Consider the following 27640-nt stretch of genomic DNA (forward strand, 5'->3'; position numbering starts at 1 on the left):
TGTGAAATCTCTCCCAAATTTCTCTAAGTATGTGAAATCTCTCCGAGTATGTGAAATCGCTCCCAAATCTCTCCAAGTATGTGAAATCTCTCCCAGATCTCTCTAAGTATGTGAAATCTCTCCCAAATCTCTCTCAAAATCTCTCTCAACTTTTTATAATCACTCGGGGCATCCCGACCCTAGATTTAGTCGAAAACCGCTCGAAAACGGAAGTTTATGCGAAAAACAGCTTTAAGGAGCCGAACCCTCTTAAGGAGCCGAAACCTCTTAAAGAACCGAACCTCTCATTAGAACCGAGACCTCCACAAGAACCGAACCCGAAGGTCCCATCGGACCGAACTGCTAGCCTACTTCGCCTTCGGTCCCTTCTGATGAGTTCGCCTGCGAGATTGCTCGGACCGAACCTCCCCCTCTCGGTTCCAATACACCAACCGAACCAGCCTTCGGTTCTAACCCTCTCAGGACCAAATCTTCGGCCAGACTTCGGATTTTTCCATTTTCTTCCCGGTTTTTGACCCAAACTTCGTTTTAAGCCCGTTTTTCGTGATTTTAACACGGGGTTTTCGCCCAAACTCGTGTTTTAACATAAGAAACCCTAAATATTCATATTTTAATTATATTTTGGGGAAAATCCTTGTCCAAGAATAAAATCTATTAAGTTAGATTTTGTGATAGAGTGTTGACTTTCTATAAGTTTATGACACAAGCAACCCCCATACCTTCATAGTACAACCCTCAGTCACTATTCCTCCCATACCTAGTCAACTATTTGTCCTTTGAAACCCCTCCTCCAGCTGTAAAGGTTCATCAAAAGCTGAAAAATCTCCTCTCTCCTTCCACTTTACTCACACCCTCACCAAAGAGCAAACACTTCTCTCTCTCTCTCTCTCTCTCTCTCTCTCTCTCTAGAACTCGAGATTTCAAGGTTGCTCTTAAGCTTTTCACTTCAGTCATGGTAATTATATTCATCCTACATTTGAATCTCTACACTCCTTCACTCAAATCATGAATCTCTTATACAAATATCATCATATTTGTGCTTAGGATCCTCGAATCTTCAAGTACCTCCCAAGTGTTCTTAACTTGGAAACCTTCCTTCTTCCACTTTCATCTCAGGGAATAACTCAAGGTGAGTTCATACCCCCACATTTTCATGTTTTCTTCAAGTTTTAGGGGGATAATACAAGTTAAAATGCCAAAAACTCAACTAAATTCAAACAGCAGCTTCCATCAGAAAAGTTGAGTCCTATTCACAGACTGTTTTGGTCATCTTAAACTCAATATCCTTCAAAACTGTTTAATATGCAAGTAGTTCAGGTTCATACCTTTAAAATGACTACTTGCACATCTCCATACGAATTTTCTACAATTTATGGTGATTTTTACAAAACTGTCTATCATTTCAGAAACGAATTCAGACCAGTCTGTGAATATGGACATTTTTAGACAAGTTAGAGATTTCTAAAAATCATAATAAAAATTATGAATGAACTAGACAAATTTTATAAACTCTCAGAGTTTACGGATTTGGTTTTTGACTTCGTATGATTTTTATATGACTTTTCTAAAACAGTGTAGAAAAGTTAAAAACAAGTTAACAGATTACAATATTCATAACACTTTGTAACATGTTGAGCAAAGTGTAACCTGTGATGATTTTGTATTTTGCATATGTTTATCTGTTGTGATATGTTTATATAACAGAAAATACTCTATAAAGTATAAGGTCCTTTGAAATTACAAATAATGCATGATGAAATATAACAAGTATAGTTATGCATTGGTTATGCTATTACATACACATGAAGGGTCTCACCACAATACTATCGGATTTTCAACTACTACACTATAAACTATAATAGGTATGGTTTAGGAAATTCACATCACTAATTTGGTACACAAAGGGGGATTTCACCCCTACCACAGAAAAGGTTTTTACTCATACACTACACGTAAACTCGTTAACGTAAGTTGTGAGACAATTCTCCAAATGTACTCTTAGAGTACGGGTTAGAAATTCCTGTAAGTTATAACCAGAATCTCTCGTAGGGAGAGCGTGATAATTGTGTATAGATCTATATTGGGATTGACACCCCACACCTTGCTGCTAGCTACAGCGGGACCTGTAGGTCTACGGGTGACAAAAGTCATAACAAATTTTAACGTCTGAAAAACGGTTTAACAGGTCATCCGGTTGTAGTATGGTTATAGCGACTCACATAGGGAGTTAACATCACTTAAAGTTTACGGGAAATTCTACTTCAAAAAGGAAAACAAAAAGGGGTTCTATCTATTTAAAACTGTATTCTTCGTTTAAATTACGAATGCACACTCATGCATTCGGTCTTGGGATTTAAGACTGCACGATATTTTATAAGGAAAATATTGGATTTTTCTTGTGTATACATTTCATTTTACCAATAAAGTTTTTCCAACATTCACCCAAAAGCTTATGAACTCACCAACTTAATTGTTGACACTCTTTCAAAAACTACTTGTATTCTCAGGAAACCAGTGAAACAGGTAAACAACTGCTTTTGAGGATAGGATGCCAGACGTCAAACTATATATTTTTGTCATCATAATGTAATTGATTTTGAAACATGTAAACTCATACTATGATGTAACTTTTTCAATTATATTTATGATGGTTGTATTTACTATGCGCACTATTATACTCGTTGTTGTGATACTATACATGAAGTCCTCCACCCCTAAACGTTTCCGCCATCCTTGGTTTGGGGGTGTGACATCACCCAAATCTTTACCACATTTCACAAAACCCTTTCATGGTTCGATCGAGTTCGAGTATGTATCATGTGTTTATAATACTACGAGCCCTATATTATTATACTCATATCATACATAACTGACATCGACTTTGCCACTTAGGAGATTTTGATCCATTGCTTTAGACTTTCTATACAATAGTCTTACTTCAAATACTCACTTTAGAGGCACTAAATGTAGCATTCTACAAGTCCATCTAACTTATCTTGCGTTGCACAGACATCTAGCATGACAATTCCTTTGTATCACTTGTTGGACAAGAGTCTACCTAAATTAAGGCATTATAATCATATAACTCATTCATACTTTCCATAACCAAAGTCAAAGCCTAGGAGTGGAATCATTCAATCTGAATTCTCTTAAACTATGGTTTTGATACGAAACTGTAACACCCCAAATTATTCAATACATAAAATGCTATGGTTATAAAATAGTTTTCAGAATTAACCAGCAATTACTAAAAACTCGGTCCCACAAATATATTCATAATTAAATCATTGGGTATTAGCATTAAGCATTAGTATAACCATATCAAGCAAATACGAATTACATAAAAACCATTAATAATGAACTGATGGGTTTTGAGCATTCTAACACTTCCTAAGTGTACATGCAACCCTAATAACCTTGAATCTATGTTTTCTCTATATACATGCAAATTTCATTTCCAAGGTTATTTCCTAACTAGCATGGCATGGGGAATATATGAAACATAAAAACTAGTAGAAATACATACCTTGTTGTTGCTTGGATTCCTTCAAGACTTTGTGAGCCTAGCACCCCAAATGTTGTGCCTCAAATGCTTCACACAACACCACAAGACTTGGAATAACTTGAGAGAATACTTCTAGCACTCAAAATCGGTTATGCCCTCTCTAGTAACACTAGGTCCACTAGGTCATGATTTTGCTAGCCATAGGGTTCCTTTTATAGTGTTGTCACAATTAGGGTTTACACATGAATGCCCTTAATTGTCATGACTCTTGATTTCCCATGACCCATGGATTTGTAACTCCCATGGACTATCCATGGAGCTCCATATGGTTACATCCATAACCCATAAACCATTGATCATTAATCCACCATAAAAGAATTGATGATTGTCATAATCAACCCTACATATTTAATTAGTCTCACTTTGATCACCAAATTAATACTAGATTAATACTTGATCAATACTAATTAAATAATACTATTATTAATATATTAGAACTTATAATATATTAATAATCATAAGTGCCTTATTCTCTCATTTAGTCTATCCAAGTATTGCAATGCCATGCAACCCAAATGAACCATGCCGGGTCGGGTCAAGTACATACCAAATAAAGTTATGGACTTAGACACTATATCCAACAGTCTCCCACTTGGATAAGTCTAATAACTATATTTGCAAATATGACTTCAAAATCCGACTAGCAATCGTAGCTCTTTCAAAGTCTCTCGGAACTGAGATGATGATGATACGCCATTTAAGATAAGTGATCATATAATCCTCTGTTCTCATGATATCAGCCAGACAAACACATGGAACATGGTCTTACTTATTGTCCAACATTTGTTTCGACATAGAACTAAATTGAACACATCAATTAGGTTCTGACCGGGCCCGGTACATAAGTCAAAACCAAATCATCGAGGGGCCCAGATATCGCTTCTATTTCTAGAAGGAACAGATAAACTTCGACTGATATGCTTGTACTAACTACTTATTGAATTATTCACAAAGGCACGTTTTATAACATCGAGTTACCAATGCGTTTTCGTACAATCAATGAATAACCAACTCATAGTCAACAACTCATATCTCTACGTTTGAAGATTTATATGATATTACCGTCTCACGATCACTCGAGATAAATTCCATGAAGTGATGCAAGTGAGCGTGGGTTGAATCCAATACTCAGCCCTTATGAGTACTCATGAATGTTGTAGCAACCATTGCATTATCCAAAGCACTTTAGACAAATCATACAAGCCAAATTCATGACAGTCTTGATTCATATCTACTTCCAACATATGACTGACTGTGGATGGTTTGAATAATATGATATATACCATAACATAATTATTCTGGAAGTCAAAACATGCAAAGTGAAACACAAGAATAATACTAATCTTATATGGCCCCAACACTTTGAGTGTAAATAAAACACCTTTTATTTAAGCACCATATTGATTACTCATTATTTATGTTTCGATTAATCAACTTTATGCTTGAATTAAAACATTAGTTGTCCCATGCTCCAAGCATGTACACTATGGTTTTCCAAACAACAATTATGCCATACTCCAAGTATGCATACTATGTTTACATATGGTCCTCTCTTTGTGAAATAGATCAATTGACAATATTCCAATGATGCTCATTTCACAATTCCAATCCTTGTTGTAAATGAAAGAATACCAAACTCTTGCCATTTACTGTAATCTGTTAGATTCTAAACTTATATGCAATGATCCCCTTGTAATGACTATGCACAGAAGTCATAAAGACTTGGCAACAGAAATTACAAAGTATTCCAATGGAAAACAATTCCATGGAAATGAAGTCTCAAATTCAAAGTACATTCCTTTGAACATCCTTCTTAGCATTAAGTTCTTTAATCTTACACAGATTCAAAGAATAACTTCCACCTATGGAGACAATTCCATATTACCATTTTGACCATCACTTCTGAACAAGAGTTGCCTCTTTTCAAAATATGTCAATATGGTCCTTACTTTATACTTCTAATTGTCCATGAGCAACCAATCTTTGGTAAACCTCAGATTGTCCTCGACAACTTTGCTTAATCATTTTAGTCATTTCCAGTTCTATTCCTTTTTCCATCTTAATGCCCTAGGCATTTGGAAAATTTAGAATGGATGAATATTATAGTACATGTAATCAAACCTATACCCAAAGCATATGGGACATGATTTATGCTATAAAATTTTTATTTGACATGTTTTCATAATTCGAACTATGAAGAGGGATGCCGTAATCATAATCGAATTTTGAGAACGCAACATATATAGAATTTCCTTATGTTAAACCATTCCAACATAACATTCATATATATTCGTGACTAAAGTAGATTAAATTCTCAATCTAAGCTTGTAGAATTGGAGTGAAGTATAAAATCCTCTCCCTTAATTATAGCAAAACAACTTTTTCAAGGCGAATTGAAACTTTTGTTTTCTATAATTAACATTGCTAACCTGCAATATTTAACATAATCGTCATGCTCCCACTAGCATAATGATTACCAGCATAACACTTTATGCTCCCACTAGCTTTGACATGTACTCAGAAATCAACTGGACTTCTAGAAATCAATACTTTATTGACTTTCTTACCAAAGTTCATATTTCTGATAGTAGATTGCTTTGATAAGACTTTATCAAAAACATACACCTTTCCTTAGATAGCTCACATGTTTGTCTAGACCTTTTGCAATTCTCACTAGTTAGTGTGCCGGTTAACCACACACGCTCCACTAACTATATGAGAATGCAAATATCACAACCGCTATCTACTTAAAATCTTCTTAGTGGAAGCGTTTCATCACCATCATTTTCATGAATCGAAGAGAAACCTTATGACACTTAGATTTTATGGTGTATGTGTTCCTATCCATGTGAATTTGTCATAACAATAATCACAGGACTAGGTTAGTGACACTTCCAAATTCATATGGACTGAACTTGTGCAATCTTAATTTCTTGCCATCTGGTAGCACAATGCCCACCATTGCTTCCGGGTTGTTATGCAAACAATTGAGAACTCATAGAACTCACAAGCATAATCAACTTTCAACTGGAATAGACACAGAAACAAGAATATGTCAACACGATAGGTTACAAACCTCAAGTCGTGGGCTAGTGATTAACAAAACTATTGATTTAGTTCTTGAAACTATTTCAGAATCATTTAGACTCCCACTATCCTCTTGACATATAAGACTTCTCTTTGTCAAGAACCATTCCTTGACAAAACAAATATTCAAGATCTAGTGCGGATTCTAATCAAGTTAAACACTTCTCACTATTGGTCTTAGCTGGTCTTTGTTTTATCCAAAACATCACAACTTACCAATCTCAAATGTACAAGAATAGGAAACATCTTACTCTACATTTGACAAGTGTTATGAACTTTCTAAAGAATATGTCACTCAAGTTACAATCTTGGAGTATAACTCCAGGATTTGTTTTTGGCACGAAGTATGAATTATCTTTTGATTTAACCATTTCAACAATTCACGATTCCTCTCCTCAGGCAACAAACACACTAAGGTGTCCTTAGAGGATCAATTGTGATATGGATCCATAATCACTAAGATAATCATAAAACAAAATACACAAGTACTCTCCCATCTCTTCAGATTGGAGAAAATTTTATCTTTCTGCCTTATTTGATTCTTCTTATTCATTCTGCCATACATTGAAACTTTTCCAATGTTTCAGAATTACACTTAAACTCGTAAGCATAACCATATTTACTAAACTTTAGTAAATCATAACGAATAATCTTATCTACCTTTGTGGTGGACCTGACCAGCACACAACCAAGTGTACCCAATCTTTTAGTCCTTCACTTGACTCACATGTACATGTGAACAAGGAATTAGTCTTAATTTCCCAAAGACGAAAACTTCTCATTCATCATACAATACAAGTTGCATGATTCCAAGTTTCTATCTAACTGAAACTTGGGCGATGAGAATCTTTCCTTATTTGGTAAATTATGATACTACCACAAATGAAAGAATCAAATCCATTTTCAAATATTGCTATTAATGGAAACATATAATCAACAATTTTTCACAAATGCCATTGTAAGGATACTTAAAATAAATAAAATCAAAACTTTTCTTTATTTTAAAACTTTGCGGAAAACTTATCCTTACAACTCATATGAAAACCTTGTTGTTATCTATTCCTAAGCAATATGTCTCAACTCTTAAGTAATAGCTCAAAATTCTGATCACCGAACCATGCGATCAAAATCCCTTTTCGCGATCAGAATCAACATATACTTCCTTTAAGTTTCTTCACTTTTCTTTGATTCTTAAAACATCAACATGTGAGCCAGTCACATCATGCAATAAGAATCTCAGAATAGAAACTTAATAGAGTTAGACAATGGACTTTACCTGAAGTAGAGTCAAACATTTGACTTTACTATCCTTATGGACTTTAGGTAAATTTGGCAGCTTCGCAACCAATGCCCTTCCTTTGGCAACAGAAACATATGGACTCTTTGGAAACGGTACACGGGACTATCACAGACTTAGCCTTTCTCTTTACCATTTGGTCAACCGAGTTGACTATGGCCAATCCCTTTCAATTAGGAAGAGAAAGTTTTTCTGGACTTCCAATGTTACCATTGTCAATGTCCATGGAAGTTTGGGAAGTTGATCTTCCAATCAAATTTTGCTTTACCAATGCTCCAAATCATTGCTGATTCAGCATCATCAAGCAAATAGGTAAGATCATTAAGGGTCATGTCGTGATCTGTTATCAGGGAGTGACCAAGTCAACAGCCAGCTACCTTGAGACTTCGACACCCTACTCTCCCGGCTTGTCAATATGTGACCTAAGCACATATAGACTTTGTTTGCCAATAGGGATTGAGTGACTTAGAACTTATCATGTCTTGAAACTTGTGGGATAAGGAGATTTATTGGAGGAGGTGGAGGAAGTGAAGTATGATTTCCAGTCCCACTAATACATAACAAAGGGATTGATCTTTCACCTTGATTGCCATTCGGGATATCATCTTCATTAGAAAACTTCTTCCTAAAGATTTGGGAAGACCATAGCTGTCTAAACTAGACATCTATAATGGGAGAAATTCAAGTTAGTTGATTTAAAGTCCTTAATATAACACCCAATATGAAATATCAAGGCTAGGACCCAATAACCTATTTATAACTGGAAGAGGGATGCCGTAATCCAAATTATAAAATAGTTAAAGGTAGGTAAATGACGATTTACCAATTTCCACCATGAAAAACGAAATATAATTAAGTTTTAATTGGATTTGAAACTCCTAGATCTTTTAAGATACATTGAACTTTCAATGGCATGTTTGAATCTCGATTGTGCCCTCTCAAGTTTGTGACTGGGATGCCGAGGATCACAAACAAGGTGTGAATAACCATACAAATTGACTTGGTACCCTCAACAATATTACCTAATCGATGTGCCGGTTAACCACACACGCTCCACCGATCTATAATAAAGTCAAGTTACCCTTTGCCACTCTTACTAGTCCATGTTAGTGTGCCGGTTAACCACACACGCTCCACTAACGACTTGGTAAGGTACAAAGTGTAATTTTATGGGCTAGCACCAATTTCACATTTTCCTAAAGTAACTAAGATTGGGAATTTATAATGTATAGTTACTTTATAATTCATTATACTTTTAACGAGTATTTAAAGTCGTATCCTACCCGTTCGGCTAACGACCCTCCACCGATCAAGGAAGCGGTGGGTGAGAGTGGACACCCATTAAGTCACCATTTTATAGGCAACAACCTTATACCCCCCTTATAGACCGGCTTCGTGAATGAGGCCTACTAACGGTAAGAATGACATATTCTTATACATATCTATATAATTAAAATTATAATAATAGTATAAGGGTGTATTTTAAACATTTAAAATACTTGGTGGCTTAATCTATTAATTAAACTATACTTAATTTAATTAAACTTAAACCATGTCTTTATGGAATTATTAACTCTTTTAATTAAACACTTTAATTAATTTAATGAAGTCCATAAAGCTTGAATTTTACCTTTAAAAATTCTAAGAGTTCAATTTGGAATTAAAGTGTAAGGCTTTTCAAATTCCAAAACTTGAGGGCAAGAATTGAAACTATTCCAAGTCTCTTCAATTTGTAACTTATGAGTTTTAATGGTTCATAAAATGAAGACTCTTCATTTTATGAAACCTCTTTAGTTCTTTAATCATAATTAAAAGAAGTGACTTTTGGTTATCCATAACTTGAGGACAAGTTATGGACATCATCATTAGCATTAAGATCATGAATTAAACAAGCATGTAAGTTACACAAAATTCCTATGATCTTCTAAAAACTCATAAGAACAAATATTCATATCAAACAATTTCAAGAAAATCATATAAACATATACAATACTTGAAAATTGATAAAAGTCATGTAAAATGGGTTAACATAATCATTATCATTTTGAAAAACAGATTTTACAAGTCCAAAACAGATTGGGATAATAATCTTAATCCATTTCCAGCAACAAAACTCGAAAAAACTGCCCAGCACGCTCCTACTCGCCGAGTGCATTATTCTACTCGTCGAGTAGGATGAATTTGTTCATGGACTCGGCGAGTCCTCCCCATGGACTCGGCGAGTCCAGTCGTCAGAGTGCAGAATTTTCGATTTTTAAGCAGTTTTGCATCAAGTATACAGAAAACAATCCTAGTCTCTGATACCACTGATGAGTTTTGAGCATTCTAACACTTCCTAAGTGTACATGCAACCCTAATAACCTTGAATCTATGTTTTCTCTATATACATGCAAATTTCATTTCCAAGGTTATTTCCTAACTAGCATGGCATGGGGAATATATGAAACATAAAAACTAGTAGAAATACATACCTTGTTGTTGCTTGGATTCCTTCAAGACTTTGTGAGCCTAGCACCCCAAATGTTGTGCCTCAAATGCTTCACACAACACCACAAGACTTGGAATAACTTGAGAGAATACTTCTAGCACTCAAAATCGGTTATGCCCTCTCTAGTAACACTAGGTCCACTAGGTCATGATTTTGCTAGCCATAGGGTTCCTTTTATAGTGTTGTCACAATTAGGGTTTACACATGAATGCCCTTAATTGTCATGACTCTTGATTTCCCATGACCCATGGATTTGTAACTCCCATGGACTATCCATGGAGCTCCATATGGTTACATCCATAACCCATAAACCATGGATCATTAATCCACCATAAAAGAATTGATGATTGTCATAATCAACCCTATATATTTAATTAGTCTCACTTTGATCACCAAATTAATACTAGATTAATACTTGATCAATACTAATTAAATAATACTATTATTAATATATTAGAACTTATAATATATTAATAATCATAAGTGCCTTATTCTCTCATTTAGTCTATCCAAGTATTGCAATGCCATGCAACCCAAATGGACCATGCCGGGTCGGGTCAAGTACATACCAAATAAAGTTATGGACTTAGACACTATATCCAACATGAACTTGACAAGATCCACTCCATTCCCTATCTCTTAACTTCTAACTTTCATCGCTCACCTTTTATCCTTAAGTACAACACGGGATACATGACATTAAAAAGAGATACGTAAGACAATAATGTTTCGTGAGATACGCGGGTTTGTGATCCGAAACATTTCAAAACATTTTCAAGGAAATTCATTTCATAGATAACATAAAGTATCATATCTTATCATATCATTAGATTCTTTTTCCATTTCCAAGGCCAAGGTGAAAAGAACTCGTTAATCCACAAAGATATCATGCTTCCAAGGTTGAAACCCGCTCTGATACCATGTTATATAATGGGTTGCTTTTCACAATATAAAATATCACACTGACAATTACTATTTTTCAAAAAAACCCAAAGGTGTTTTCACCACTTAATTCATGTGAAGGAATACATCTTCATCCTTATTTTTCTGATAAATGGAAGACAAAAAAAGCACAAAAACACATGGGATAAGATCCAACCAAATAGTAGGATATATATATATATATATATATATATATATATATATATATATATATATATAGTTCATGTGAGAACAAAAATTATTGTGAGAACGTGAGAACACCTATCAACCATTAGATTAAAATGATAGATGGTTTAGATTTCTGTTATTAAATTAGGTAATTTGTGAATTAAAAAATAAAAAAATATATTATTTATTTTAGAATAAGGGTAAATTGGTAAAATAGCTAAAAAATAAGTATGAAAATATAATTAGTTTCCTATTTTTGAGAAGTTTTTAATGGAACTTTTGAAATACGAAATTTATAAAAAAATCAAATTAAATTTCAAAATTGAAAACATGCAAGTTCTGATATAATTCGAAATTTCAATTTACAATTATTCTTTTTACAATTTTGGTATATTCTGATCAAAGTGTGTAATATTTTTAAAAAATTCTTATCTGAATATTAAATTCGTGATATGAGTTTGAAATATATTATTATTCATATATAAACACACACATAATCTTCATAGACAAAAACATTAATATTCATGACAGAATATATTAAGATACAATTTTTATAGAGAAAAGCATAAATATTCATGAGAGAATACACACATAATTTTCATAGAGAACAACGTAAATATTCATGACATAATATGTATACATATAATTTACATAGGAAAAAACATAAATATTCAGAATAGACATACAATATTCATAATAGAATATACACACACATAATCTAATGTTTATCTATAAGTTCTTGTGTAAGTACTCATGGTGCATCTAGAATAACTTCATCAACCCAACTTGGAATAACTTCATCAACCCACCTGCATAACACAATTTAATAGTATCATCAAATATTCATTTATACAAACATGAATATTGTATGTACATAAAAAACTATACACATACAAATTCACACATGAAAAAATTTGAAGCAATATCCATTCATTTAGGAATACAGACAACGAATATTAAAATGACAATTTAATAATCTATTTAAAAAGCATTGAACATATAACATGTATTCACTACAAAATATTTACATATAAATGTGTTTTTGAAATAACATTCAGTATAGAGTATTCACATATAAAAACTTACTATTCTTATTAGAATTTATATATTAAGCATTAAATATGACTAATCAAAACCCACACAAAAAGAAAAACAAAATACAAGTGAAATTCATATCGAAGATAAATTGAATTGTGACATGAAGTCCAATTAATTAATTGTACGGAGGGATAAAAAAGTAAAGTTTCAGGGAAAAAATTGAAAAAAATACCTATACGAATCAGTGGAAGTTCAATGCAAAAAGGATTATAGAAATTTTTATCGATGACGTTGAGGACAACCATGAAATCAATCTCTCTTCTTCTGTTGAATATTAAATTTGAGTTTTTTAAATTCAAAATAAAATTTCAAATAACATTTCACTAAAGATTAAATTCAATACAGAATATTTAATAGAGTGTCTAAATTGAAAAGGGAATTTCTAATAGCAATTCAAGTTTTTAGAAGAAACTAACATTGATACAAGAATTATTGCATGTTGCTTAGGAAAACCTTGGAAAATCAAGAAAAGTCTACAAGAAATAGTTGGAGAAATGTAATTTAAAAAGGTGGTGTTTTTACATCAAGTGGGACTAAGAAAATCATGTCAGAAAAGTTATACCTCTACACAATTTTCTCTATGTTAAAAAGAAAGGTTTACTTAGTTTCTTAGATAATAGTTTTCATCATTAGAGTTAGACAATAAAGCACATAAGAAAAAAAAAGCAACAAGTTTAAATATGAAACCAAATTTGTCGAAAGAAAGGTTGTCATCTAGGAGGAAAGGAAAGTTCTTACCACACAATTGCTTTAATGGTTTCCTGGATGTTTATAAATTCCTTTGTCGGAAAAACCGACTGTACTTGCTGCAAAATTCGTTGTCACTGTCAATTGGTGACCATCAAATATCTATCATCAGCCCTTCTTTCTGCCATCATCGTGACCTAAATACACCACTCCCTACACCGATTGACCCTGACGATCTCTCTTGTTTCCCAGAAACGCAAACACATGTAATCATCATCGAAATCAAGATGGGAAATACAGAGAATTAGGGTTCTGATTCCGTGAAGCAAGATGGGAAAAAAAAGAAAATAAAATGAAGATTATCAAAACATAAAAGAGAAAAACATACTTGTTTTGATAAGAGAGGAGAGGGAGCATTTGGTTTTTCCACAGCAAGTAGTTAGAAGAAGACAGACGATTTGTGATCAGATGCAAAACGGTGTTCATGGGTAGGGTGGAATCAGCAGATGAGGGTAGGGTTGAATCGGAAGATGAGGAAGACATTAGAAGAAGAAAAGGTTGAATAGAAAAGAAACTGAAACTAGGGGAAGAAGAAAATGTTGAATAGAAAAGAAATTGAAACCAGGGGAAGGAAAGGACGAATGACAAGAAATAAGAATAGAAAAAGGTGGAGTTTAAATGGTGCTCTGATACCAAGAGAATGAAAACTCTTCACACCCAATTGTGGTGGAGAGGCTGAGAATATATAAGATATAAAAGTTACACTTTACAACCTTGAATATTAAACAAATATACAACAAGTACAACCAATTATTGTCTAATAGATACCTTGATCGACAACGACATTGACAGGGGGATCGATTTCTTGCACGAGTGGACGAAACAAGCAACAATGGCCGAAAGCGGCACACATGAGGAAACGTTAATCGGATCTCATAAAATGCGTATAAATGGCAGCCTAATTGGAGAGATAAAAACTAATTTCTAAAAATATAGGATTATTTAATTATACTATATTAATGACATATTAAAAAACCATGAACGCCCTTTTACTATTTCTTTTATTATTGAATTAAATGGATAAAATGATTGACTGAAAAACGTTCTTACGTTCTCACAATTATATTTGTTTTTATTTGAACCTACTTTTATATATATATATATATATATATATATATATATATATATATATATATATATATATATATATATATATATATAGGTTTAAGTTCTATGGAAAACAAAAAACCCTAAAAATCATAAAAATGCATAAAAGAAATACGTAGAGATCACAAATCTTTTTTTTCACTTTATAGGTACAAAATTCACAAATTTATTAACAAAATCGCTGAATTTTTTTTGAAAAATAAAACCAAAAAAATAAATAATAAAATAAAATGATTGATTTTTTAATTTTTTTTTCAGCGATTTTATTAGAAAAACTGCGATTTTTGTAAATATAAAGTCAAAAAAAAGATTTGTGATCTCCCACCGATGGTAAATTCAATGTGTTATGTGATACAATAATCTCATCCCTTCTCAAGTCTCTTTAATCAGAGGAGACAATATGGGAGGAGGAAGCAGTTACTCTTGCTCTTCGGCAGTGGATTCATGGTTGCCAATAGATTAGTGAGTCGCATTAGAATTGGGTAGATTTTAACAGCTTTGTACTTTATTCAAAATGAACCGTATTTGATCTAGGTTTTAACTGTATTAGATTTCAACCTAATTACCTAACACATTAGTAAATTAGTTGTATATATAGCCATATTCACTATTCACTTTCTAGTACGGGATACCCTACTAATCATATTATCTGCCTGTATTAGATTAGTTGTAGCACTTTATAATACGTATTTTTATTAAACTGAATTATAAGTGGTGTATTACATTAGCTATTTCTAGTAGTGGATGGATAGCAAAGAAAGACTTGGGATCTGTCAAAGTAGGTTTAATTAACCGAACAAAAACCGATTTCAACAAAATGGAAAAAGACAACAAAAATCCTAAAAAAATCAGGCCATGAACAATTATGGCTTCCATCTTCTCCCATTGGGGAAGAAAAGTCTTAAGATTCTTATGAAACATGAATGTATATAACTCTCATTTTAAACTGCTCAACAACCTTGTTCTCTTCCTTATCGAACTGCAAAGAAAACACATATATTTTTCAAGCTATGATCGACCATATATTGTTTCACTATAAAAAAATTATTGTATAAATAAATCACCATGCTGTTAGTTATGTCATTTGTAGTTGCCCCATTAGGTGCTACAACAGCTTTAACTTTAAATTTAGATTTGCACATCATGTCAGGTGGTGCCTCATTTATTGCTCTCTTTATAACTACATAAGTTGCATACAAAAATATATTATTGTTGTGCTAGATAGGTAGAGAATTAGAATTTTGATCACATGCTGCTACATTTACCAGTGATATTACAAACTGATCTTGGTAATATAATTCCATTGTTTGGAAGAACATTGTATTCCAATGGGGTCGTTGTTTGAATCTAAAACCAAAAAAATAAAAGCTTCTCAAGTTTTATAAAAGAACAATAACTCAACCACCAAAAAAAAATTATATACAAATATGGTACCTTAAAGGCAATTAACTGGTCGGTCTTGTTGGTCAAATGTAAGGAACATAAACTATGCTTCTTCAGTTCCACTAAAAAAATGAATCCATATTTATTATTACCCATAATAGCAGATACAACCATACAAAGAAAATAGATAAAAGTATTTGTAAAAGAAGGATGCAAGCACCAAAAGCTCAATTATTTGGTTGATTTATCTTTAAGACCACACCAAAAATGCATTATTTAAAAGAAAACTAATGCTTTTATAAAACATCATTTAAAAGTCCATACCTTTTTCATTTTATTAATTACAATAGAAATCTATTTTTATTGCTCCATTAATGTAATCTTCCTTACGGATTCATCTCTTGATTATGAAGTATAAAAACATGTAAATTACCACTTATTGATAAAACACGCAAACAAACGATTAGTCAAACACACTAAAAGGAACCCATAATGAAATCCGATATAAATTGATCAAACTAAAACACATAGTTCACTCTCGGATAGAACTTAAGAGTACATTAAACAATTCGCATATAAAAAAGTTCAAAGTTACAGTAAAAGAACTCTAATAATTATAAAATCAATAGTAAAAACTTACATGGAAATTTGAGTTTTGAAGGATGAAGAATGAGAAAATCCCCGACACACATGTCTGTAATGGTAAGAACTTTTGATCCGGGTAACCCCTGATTTTGACAATTTTTGTGTAAAGCATGGCAAAAATGGGTGAGGAGTTCTTGATTTTAACGTATTAACTTATAAAGAGATATAATATAAATGAAAACAAAAAACTAAAAAAATCCAAAGAACTTAACGAAAATCAATATACACCAAAATAAAAATCATTTGTAAAATGGAACTTGCTATTGGAAGGAGAGAACACAACGCTTTGATCTCAAACATATATGATGTAAAAACAAATGAAACAACGGAATATATATATATATATATATATATATATATATATATATATATATATATATATATATATATATATATATATATATATAATTCAGATTCATTTGAGACCATTCTAATTTTGTGAGACCGTTAGACCAAATATAAAAATAATTTTAAAATGCAAAAGAAAAAGTAAAATCCAAAATTTTTTTTTTAATTATTATTTTCATCACTTTAATTACCTAAAAAATAAAAAGTAAATAAAAAAAATTACCGTTTTTTAAAAATACGTGAAATATTCTAATAGAATATTACACTGTAAATATTCTAATGTGATTTTTAGAATGTTAGAATATTTTACTAGACTTGTCAGATATGCAAAATATTCAAATATTCTACTAGAATATGTAAAAAAAATGTATTTTTTTGGTATTTTTTTTGGAAAATATAAATGACGAAAATAATATTTGAAAAAAAAAATTTCGAAAATATTCAATTATTTTGCATTTTAAAAATATTTTTTTTATCTACAAAATGAGTGGCTAGGATTGCGTCTTACGGTCTCACAAAATTAGGTCGTCTCACATAAACCTAACCCTATATATATATATATATATATATATATATATATATATATATATATATATATATATATATATATATATATATATATATATATATATATATATATATTAAGGGATTAATCGGTCTTGGCGGGGATTAATCGGGGACCATAGATTATTAATAAAATAATAAAATTAATTAAATATTAATATATCTTAAGAAAAACAAGTATTTCAAAATTAGAAAATAATAAAAATTGTAATTTGGAAATTTGGAAATACGAAAATATGAACATTTTGGTATAATATTCGAAATTTTGAAAATTTGAAAATTTTGGAGTAAAAAAAAAGTTGGTTTTTTGAATTTTTTTTGACATTTTTTGACATTTTTTTGACTTTTTTCGACTTTTTCGACTTTTGTTGACTTTTGTTGACCGATTAATCTCGCCAAGGCCGATTAATCCCGTCAAACCCGATTAATCCTAAATTTGCGATTAATGCCCTAATCCTCGACGGTTGGAGAACGCCAAACGATTAATCCACGATTAATCGCCGATTAATCCCGATTTCTGCAACCATGATATATATATATATATATATATATATATATATATATATATATATATATATATATATATATATATGAATAATTGTATTCATATATGAATAAGTGTATTCATATACGAATAAGTATAGAACAAGTGATTATTCTAATATTAATATAGCGGCGGTGGTTGGTGGCTGGTGGCGTAGGTTAATTCATTGTGGTTTATCATCCATGATGATTCTGCTTGCATTTTAAACTATAATTCTTTCAGAATAAGTAAATGTGAATACTTACTTGAATATCCAACGCATGTTCGATCTTCCCAATGACTGTGGCCATACTAGGGCGTTCCTTTAAATTTAAACTAATGCACTGATATGCAACTTCTTAAAGAAGGACCGCTAATCTGATGTCTTATGTGGGGATCAACTAACTCATGTACTTTCTTTTCATCAGATTGTCGAACCAAAGTCATTAGAAACGTTGCCTTATTTCCAAGGCTTCTTTCACTGTAAACAAGCATCCCACTCAACATTTCGAATAGTACCACACCAAATGAGTACACGTCTGATTCTTTTCGGAGGATATGGCTTTCATGGTAAATGGGATCCAAGTAAAATTGGGTACCCGCAACCTTTGTATTGAGATGGGTAATTGGCTGATTCTTTGGACCCCATTTTGACAGGCCAAAATCACATATTTTTGCCACCAAATTTTTATCTAACAATATGTTAGCACTCTTAAAGTCTCTATGTATCACTCTGGTGTGCTCCCCAAGACCTGAGTGAAGATAATCTAGTCCTCTTGCTGCCCCTAAACAAATCTTGAGGAGTTGTGTCCATGTTATGTCACACATCTTATTTGCATATTGGAGATGATGGTCGAGGCTTCCATTGGTAGCGTACTCATAAACTATGATCATCTCATCGGCTTCATCACAGTAGCCAATAAAGGAGATGATGTTTTCATGCTTGAATTTTAAAATCATGTGAAGCTCATTACGGAACTCGTCCTCTCCTTGATAACTATCGGGAGCTCGGCGTTTGATAGCAGTTGTGCGGTTTTGCCAACGTTTAGAGAGTTCTCCTACGTAGACCTTGCCAAATCCACCGCCTCCAATGCATCTTTCCGGGCTGAAGTTTTTGGTTGCAAGGTTGATCTCCTCTAGTGGTATTAGATAATTTTCAAGGTTTACCTTTGAAGAAGACATTGTCTTTTGATATTGGTGATGATGTATGTTTTAGGTAGAAGCACTAAATTGGCTTTCAAATAAATACAGAGAACGAAGTTTGCTAAGGTTACCCACCTCATTTGACCATTGCTTAAAAGAAATTTCAAGTCATCGATAAATTGTTAAAAAAACTCTCCTCTGCAAGTTGCTGGGTAATGTATTTTAAGGTATTCGACGACTTGACTTCAATTATTAAGATATATGGTTAATTTATAGTATGATTACAACTTTAGTGTTCATACGGTGTTGTGATAAAAGTATTGGGCTGCAAAAAAAACTCTTAATGGGCAGGGAATACTCTTATAATTTTTTGTTTTTGTTTTTTTTTTTTCATTTTACATCATTCTTTTTTTGTAGAACTTTCTCAAAGAAACTTCAAATAAAAAAATCATTTTTTATTTCGTTTAAAACTTTTTTTTATTATAAAAATGTTCTTTTGAAGACTTTTACTGCGAAAAAACATCAGAACGTGTTTTTTTACAGGTTATATTTAAGAAATTAAACTTTTACGGATCAAATCTACAAAGTTTTTTGATGTTTTTTACATATTTGAAAGTCAAAAGTACAATACAAAGTTATTTTGTCCCTCGTGCATATGCCAAAGTGCATGTTTAGTCCCTATTTTCTAAAATTAACTCGGATGGTCCTTGGTTTTGGTTTTTCTTGCATGCTAAGTCCCTATTGACATAAAATGACTATTTTGCCCTTAAAATTTTCTTTTTCAATTTTATTTTGTTTATTTATCATTTTTAGATTGAAAAAAAAAGAAAAATAAAATAAATATCTACACCCCCAACCTATCCTTCCCCTTCCCTTCCCCAGCTCGTCTCCCTCCTTCTCACCACTTCTTCCTCTATATCGATCCTACCACTAACATCGGTAAAGAACATCACCACCGGTCAACACTAACACCGCCACTGGTCGATGCCATCACCACCATAGCTCTTCTTCACAAACTTCCCTTCTGAAACCTGTTTAAACCATATTTGTAGCTTGATTTTCAGAGATGACAATGGAGTTTGAGGGGTTAAAACAGGAGCAGAAACCACAAGAAGAGGAGATTTTAGGTATGAACAAAAGACTTGAGGCGACGAAGCAGCAACCAGAACAAATTATGGCGGTTCTTTAAAGTAGCTATTAGAATTATCCGAAGAACTCTTTGATATCAAAATCCAAGCAAAAGAAACCGGTGATGGAGATGAAGAAATCGACGCATTGATAGCGACGTCTTGAATTACTTTTTCGTTCTTCATCTCTTGGCAGACGTATGTAAGATTTGAGGCGAGATTCTTTCTCCTCTCCTCGAGATCCTCTACCTGTGATGGCGATGGAGGCTGGAATCAGAGCAAGAAGGTTCATCGAGCATTAGAAGTGAAACCCTAGGCAGCGACGGCGGTGATATCCGCCAAATCTCGGCACCAGAAAACCATATGGGATCTTTACAGTTTTGTGTAGCTTAAGTTATAGCTTAGATTTTGAAAGCGAAACTAAAATTATTGCCGGAGAAGACAACCACCCGACGATGAGCACCAGCAACACACTAAAGTGGGTAGATGGGTTGGGTAAGTGAAGGGGGAGGAGTGGTGGTGAATATTCCGGTGATGTTATGTAGAGAGAGAGAGAGTTTTAAAAAGGAGAGGCCATATTTTTTTTAATTAAAAAAAATAATAATCACATTAAATTAATTGGAAAAGAAATAGACAAAGGGTATTATGGTCATTTTAGATCTATCAAGGACTAGATGCGCAACAAAAATGTATACCAGGGACGAAAAGTGCAAGTTTTATGCAAATGAGGGACGGTCCGAGTTAATTTTTAAAAATATGGACTAAACACGCTTTCTGGCATGTACACGAGGGACGATTGGTGTAAATTACCCTATTTTTTACTTTTTTTTAAATGATCTTTAAAGATTTTATCACATAAACTGATAAAAGTTTAAAAAAAAAATTAGTTATTTTATTTTGCTTTTATGCAAGTATTGATCGTCTATAAATTTCTCTTAACATTTGTTAACCCATTTGATGATCTTCGGGACGACATCTCCGTAATCAATGATTATTTTTGGAATTTGATTATTATTATTATTATTTTCCAAATAAAATTCAATGTCAAGTTAATTATTTACAAATTGTATTGCCTTAGGTAGTTCCTTCCCGCCCAATAAAAGCACAAAATGCTTCAATTAGTTCATTTCAGTTGCAATCCGCCAACAAATTCGATGTCAATCTCTACCCTTTCAGCTGCAATCGAAGATCGGCGGTGACCGCCGACGGAGAAACCACCGGCTTAAATTCTTCTGTTAGGGTACAAACGTTTCATTGACCACGCGATGGAGAAGGAATCAACACCGCCTAATCCAAGAGCTCATCTGAAGAAGCCTCCATGGCAGATCGCTCTCACCTTTTTCACCAAGAACTTCGTACTTTTACTGCTACTACTGCTTTTGTCTGAGACGATTCTGCGATTGCTATTTGGGAACGAAGGCATTTATTCTATAGGGATCGATAGACGGACTGCTGAGGAAACCAAGTCCTTCTTCCAGACGACTACCAAGCTGATGCAGGTTCAGATTGAAGCTGCAGACAGAAAAATCGAGAAAGAGATTGAAGATTTAAGAAACGAATTGAGCGAGAGAGTAGATGATTTTGATTTCGTATACAGGACCAAATTGCGTGATTTGGGAGAAGTGGTTCAAAGTAAGATACGATCATTGATTGGTAAGGAGTGGATATGGAATAATAATTCTAACAAGGTTTTAGATGGATTTAACTTCAAGAAGAGGAAAGATGAAGGGTTTGATGGCGATATGAGGCTGGATGAAATGAAGGGTTATGTGAAGGAGATGATCGAGAAAGCAATCGACAAGCATGCTGCTGATGGACTTGGTACTATTGACTATGCTGTTGCTTCTGGTGGAGGAATGGTGGTGAAACACTCTGAACGCTACAATTTGCAAAATGGGATTCATCTGTTTGCTCTGAAGATTCTGCAACCTAGTTTTGGTGAACCTGGTCAATGTTTTCCTCTAAAAGGTAACAATGGTTATGTTGAGATCAAGTTGAGTCAGACCATTATCCCAGAGGCGATAACTCTTGAACATGTTGCAAAGGTTTGTTCTCTTATCTTGTTTTCTCTGAAGATTCTTGTTGATTTAATCACTTAATTTGTGCATTTTATGGTGTTATGAATATGAACAGAGTGTGGCATACGACAGATCTATGGCTCCAAAGAACTGTAGAGTGTTTGGATGGTTGCATCCTGATTCAAAGAAGATGGTTTTGCTAAGAGAGTTCACATATGATCTTGAAAAAAGAAATGTACAAAGTTTCAATGTTTGGGAGAAGGGATATGCTGTGAACATGATGAGATTTGAGTTCACATCAAACCATGGAGACTCCACTCACACTTGCATATATCGCTTCAGGGTTCATGGTCATGAGCCTGATTCTCTCTCATCCTTGGTAACACACTCATCACATTTTATGCAATCTCTTTATCTTATACTCAAGTTTTTATTTTGTTTTGAAAAGAAAGAAGAAGTTTGTATGCAATCAGATTATGATCCTTGAAGTCTTGTTGCTAATTTGTATTGTATTCTTGTGTTCTTGATTGCAGATGCCTCAATAAGTCAACTGATTCAAATGGAGCAGCGATTATATTGCTATAAGATAATATGCCATTGGTTGTTGTAAGATAGACTTTTTTTTTCTGTAAAAAGATGAACATTTGCAATATAAAGGTCATTAGCAGAACTCTTCATACATTACTAGCAGCATATACAAGTTCTTTAAATACTTGCAGTAGTTTTATTTGACATCAAATATACTCATGGTTACTCACATCACAATCTGGTGTTTTTATTAGAATTGCATGCATTTTGGGTAACACATTTGTGGTTTTGTTAAGTCCATGAAAGAACTAGGAAAACAAATGTACAATAAAGTTCTCAGATTATTACCAAATATGCTTATCATCTAAGGATTTCTACTTATAAAAAATGATGTATCCATGGGTTTGGTCTTTTATGAAAAAGCTTGAGATTAAATTTCAGAATTATGTAAAATCTATTATTGCTCTATGTGGAGGATATAATTATATATGGTGTATGTTTTGTTTGATGGAGTGGAATGGACTATTTTTTAAGGAATGTGATTCCTTCTGATTTATTAATTATTTTTTATTTCTTAAGACGATCGATATTTTTTGGTTTTATAACATCAAGGAATGGTATGAAAAGTTACAACATAAGCATTTTCATTTATGTAACTTTTTAATGATACGAATATTTTACAAAAGTCACAATTTTAATTAAATTATAATATTATTTTCTAAAAGTAGCTAGAAAATATATGTTTTAATCATAGTCTTGTTCAGGGATGGTTTTGCCTAGGTGCCCGATGTGGCACCGGCAACACCTAGTTCCCGTTTATGTAATGGAATTTTTTTCGATTTTTTTTACCTATTGTGCCACTATGTAAAAAAAATCGGCAACTACGTAAAAAAACGGACAACTATGTAAAAAAAAATTGTCACTCTATTGGATCAACCAAACCCAAAAATATATTTACAACTTAAACTTATTAATTAATAGTCCAAAAATCCTTTTAATTTTAGCCCAAAAAAATAACTAAAATAGCCCAATGACATTTGGATAATTGGATCTTTTGATCCAATTGGGAGAATGGGAGTTTGGATCGACAAAAAAAAAACATCGAGACTAAGCATGTGTTCGGCAATCTACGACTTCGTTGCTTGATGCTTCCATGAGTTCCATTGCTAATTCCTTCTAATTTATTGAGTGTCTTGTTGCTTGAGTACCAAAAATCGATTCCCATTTATTCAATTCGACTCCAAGTAATCTCCAAGCCCTAGCTAAGAATGAAGCAAGTAAGTGTTTGAAAATTGAAATTTTACCTGTTTGTTTAGGTTGAAATCGAAATTGCTATGTTTTTTTCTTGAAGTGGTGAAATTGCTATTTTTTATTGATGTTATTGACTTATTGATTGATATGGTGAAATAAAATTGTTATGTCTTCTTATCTTTATTGAAGTTCAATTTTGATTCGGTGTAATTTGTATGTTTTTGTTGAAGCTATTAGATGATTCGGTGAAATTATTAGTTATTTAGCTTAATGTTGAATTGTAGGTTACCCTTGGTGGTTTTCTTACCAAAAGACCAAGACCTAATCCTAATGAAAATGGTGAAGGATCTTCTCAAACACCAATCACCAATCAATCAACCCCTTCAGTTTCTAATGCAATTCCACAAACACCATGCTCTAATGAAACTAATGATAGTGTTGCTTTGAAAGATCTTCCAAAGGACTCGGCGAATAGGCCAAAGATTACAAGTTATGCCTCAAATATAAGAGAGGATGTAAGAAGAGCATATTTGCTTCAAAGACCTTGTCAAATAAGGCTACATAACTTTCCAAAAAAGAATATAGGTGATAGATTAAGAAGCTTCGTTCCTTCATGGTTTAACGATTTTGATTGGTTGGAATATAGTGTGAAAAAGAAAAAAAGCATATTGTTTATATTGTTATGTGTGTGGAGACCTCATGGGACAATATTGCTACTTTGGAAATGGAGATTTTTATGTTGGTGCAAGAAACTATACGACCACAAAGACCAATAGATTTCATTTTGAGGTTGAAATGTAACGCCCTGTTCCGAATCGCTTTCCTAATTCGGGATTGTGGCCTGAAGATGGGTTATCATAAGGCTTAGGGCCTTTGGAAAGAGATCTAGACCCATTTAGGTACGGATAATGTAATTGAGGTGACCCGGAGTTGGGTTGTGTCGTGGAGCCAATGGGGTATATCGGTCAAGTGGCAGTTCGAGCTCTTTATGAATTTTGGATTTTTGTTCGGAAGGTTTTGAGGTGAGGATAAGTCAATAGATGTGTAGAGCTTCTCACCACCTTTTTGTGGATATAAAGAACGTCAAAAACGGAGTTAAAACGAAGAAGTTATGGTCGTTTGAAGTTGGAGTAGTTCGGGTGAGTGATCGTTGACTTGTTGACCAAGTTCATTTAAGGCTCACGACGTGAGCATTAAGGGCTCACGGCGTGAGGAGTGCTTGATGCTCCAAAACCCTAGTTTTCGGGTATTTAAAGGTATAAGATGATTAGGGTTGCTTCTCCTCAGCCTCTTTCACTCCCAAGACCTCTGGAAACCCTAATCTCAGCCCCCATTGAAGTTCTTGGTCATTTTGGTGTTATTCAAGAGATTTTAGAGGCTTTGAAGCTTATTAAGGAGAATAAGATCATTGGTGGTGCATTAGTTAGCTTCTTGGGTTCATCATCAACTAGTTATGGAGCTTTTGGACCTTTGTAAGTCTTCAAGTTCATGCCTTTCCTTTCCTTGCTTGCTAGATCTACGTTTCGATGCATTTTATGGCTTGTAATGTTGGTTAGCATGATGGAGTCCATAAAGTTGGCAACTTTATGGATCATGGTAGTATCTTAAGCCTTAGAAGTATCAGATCTGGATTTTGGTCATGGTTTTGGACTCCAAGTTTGAGTCTTGGACCTTTTTACTCCATTTTGACCCAAGTTGGTGTTTAAGTCATGTATTGGACATATGTGACTAAAAAGCTTCGATTTTTATGGTCCTTGGGGTCAAGGAAGACCCTATAAACTGTCCCATGTTAAGCTTAATGGATTAAGAACTTAATGCTCATTTTTGGTCAGATCTGGACTCACGGCGTGAGGAATGAAGCCTCACGACGTGAATACATATTCAAGGAAGTTCCTGGATTGAAACCACGACCTCACGACGTGAGCATGAAGAGCTCACGACGTGAGCAACCCCTGTGCAAGTTTTGGACTCTTTGATTGTGGGCTAGCTTGGTAGTGGACTTGTCTTTTGGTTTGGGCTCATAATGGACTAATGATTTTAGAGTAATGGACTTCTGGTTGGGCTTGCCCTAATGGGCATTGGATGATGAATTGGGACTTAGTGGGCCCAATGTAGTTAGGCCTTGATTGGGCCCAATGGGCTTGGACTGTTGGGCCATCGGAAAATCATTGGTTCAGAAAAGTAATTGGCCTTTGGGGAAAGGCCCATGTAAGGGTTTGGGCCCAATTTGGAAAATTGGGCCATTGATGGATTTTTATGGATTTGATAGTTTTGGGCCTTGGTTGTGAATCTTGTTGGGCCAGGGGTTAAATGGTCATTTCACCCCAAGTAAGGATTATTGGGTTTTGACTAAGTGTTATTTTGGTACTGATAGCTCGGGGAGCCGCAGGATCAATAGTTCGGGGAATTGCCAGTTAGCAGTCAGAGGGTTATCCGCGGGACTTCAGCAGTGCGAGGTGAGTTTCCTCTTGTTTGTATGGGTCTACGACCATAATGCCAGTCCATTTAGTTTATGCATGATAGGAAGACCCGGGGGTAGGGCTGTAAACGAACCGAACGAACACGAACGGGGCTTGTTCATGTTTGTTCATTTAAGTTAGCAGAACAAATAAACGAACACGAACGGATAAATTGTTCATATTTGTTCGTTTAACAAATTACATTGTTCATGTTCATTCGTTTATGTTCGTGAACATGCTAAATGAACATAAACAAACGAACATAAATGAACAAAGATTAAAAAAAATAAAAAATAAAAATAAAAATAAAAATAAAATAAAAACATAATTGTAGATATATGAACATAAATGAATATATAATACACTAATGTAATCAATCACAATTAAGCATATGTGAACATAAAATGAACTTATATGAACGAACATAAACGAACGTAAACGAACAACATAAACGAACGTTCACGAACAAGACCATTGTTCATGTTCGTTCCTTTAACTAAACGAATGATAATTTGTGTTCATGTCCGTTCGTTTATTAAATAAACGAACAAAAACGAACTTCCTGCCGAATGGTTCACGAATAGTTCGTTGAACGTTCAGTTCTTTTACAGCCCTACCCGGGGGTTAGCCCTTGGTCTCAGCTATGTTATATGTTCCGGATTACGATTCAATGTTGGGGTAAGCTCGAGGAATGTTTATATGCTTCCGGACTTCGGTTCGATGTCGGGCGGGGCCCGAGGAAGGTTTATCTGTATGTTATTCCGGATTAAGGTCTGATGATGGGGCAATCCCGAGGAATGTTTGCATGATAGATTATACTTGTTGTCTGTGTGATACTTGTATGTGTCTGGTAGGGAGGTGAGTGTAGGCGAGGTCCCGTATCTCATCACTAGTTGAGTATGGACGGGGTTCCGTGACTCATCAGTAGCAGGACAGGGGCGGGGCCCAAGTTAGGCGAGGCCTTAGGACAGGAAATACATTTAGAGTATGTTTTCTTTATGTGCTAGTATGATTATATGATATTGTTGTATGTGTATAATGGGTGGGGCCCAGAGACAGGCGAGGCCTAAGAGAAACAGATATGTATACCGAGCGGGGCTCGATGCCAGGCGGGGCCCGATGTCGGATTCGTACGATGCCGGGCGGGGGCCC

General features: G+C 33.8%; 2 protein-coding genes and 1 pseudogene across 2 annotated transcripts; 1 reads left to right on the plus strand and 2 right to left on the minus strand.

Moving 5' to 3' along the window:
• Nucleotides 1-15219: 15219 nt before the first annotated feature.
• Nucleotides 15220-19183, minus strand: LOC145108634 (vesicle-associated protein 1-3-like). The gene is made up of 6 exons (XM_079045691.1): nt 18229-19183; nt 16523-16610; nt 15934-16004; nt 15765-15846; nt 15564-15679; nt 15220-15478 (listed from the first exon to the last, which is right to left on the minus strand). Exons 1-6 carry the CDS (start codon nt 18271-18273, stop codon nt 15410-15412), a joined length of 471 nt encoding a protein of 156 aa, XP_078901817.1. The 5' UTR covers nt 18274-19183; the 3' UTR covers nt 15220-15409.
• On the minus strand, nt 18299-19144 carry LOC145127352 (putative receptor-like protein kinase At5g59700 pseudogene; annotated as a pseudogene).
• Nucleotides 19184-21294: 2111 nt separating the features above from the next.
• LOC145108644 (SUN domain-containing protein 2-like) lies at nt 21295-22942 on the plus strand. The gene is made up of 3 exons (XM_079045699.1): nt 21295-22277; nt 22366-22629; nt 22784-22942. The coding sequence occupies exons 1-3, from the start codon at nt 21498-21500 to the stop codon at nt 22793-22795; spliced, it is 1056 nt and encodes a 351-aa protein (XP_078901825.1). The 5' UTR covers nt 21295-21497; the 3' UTR covers nt 22796-22942.
• Nucleotides 22943-27640: the final 4698 nt, after the last annotated feature.

Source organism: Lactuca virosa, chromosome 1 (genome assembly GCF_052849685.1).
Source record: "Lactuca virosa cultivar CGN04683 chromosome 1, Lactuca_virosa_CGN04683_v6, whole genome shotgun sequence".
NCBI classification, from domain to species: domain Eukaryota; kingdom Viridiplantae; phylum Streptophyta; class Magnoliopsida; order Asterales; family Asteraceae; genus Lactuca; species Lactuca virosa.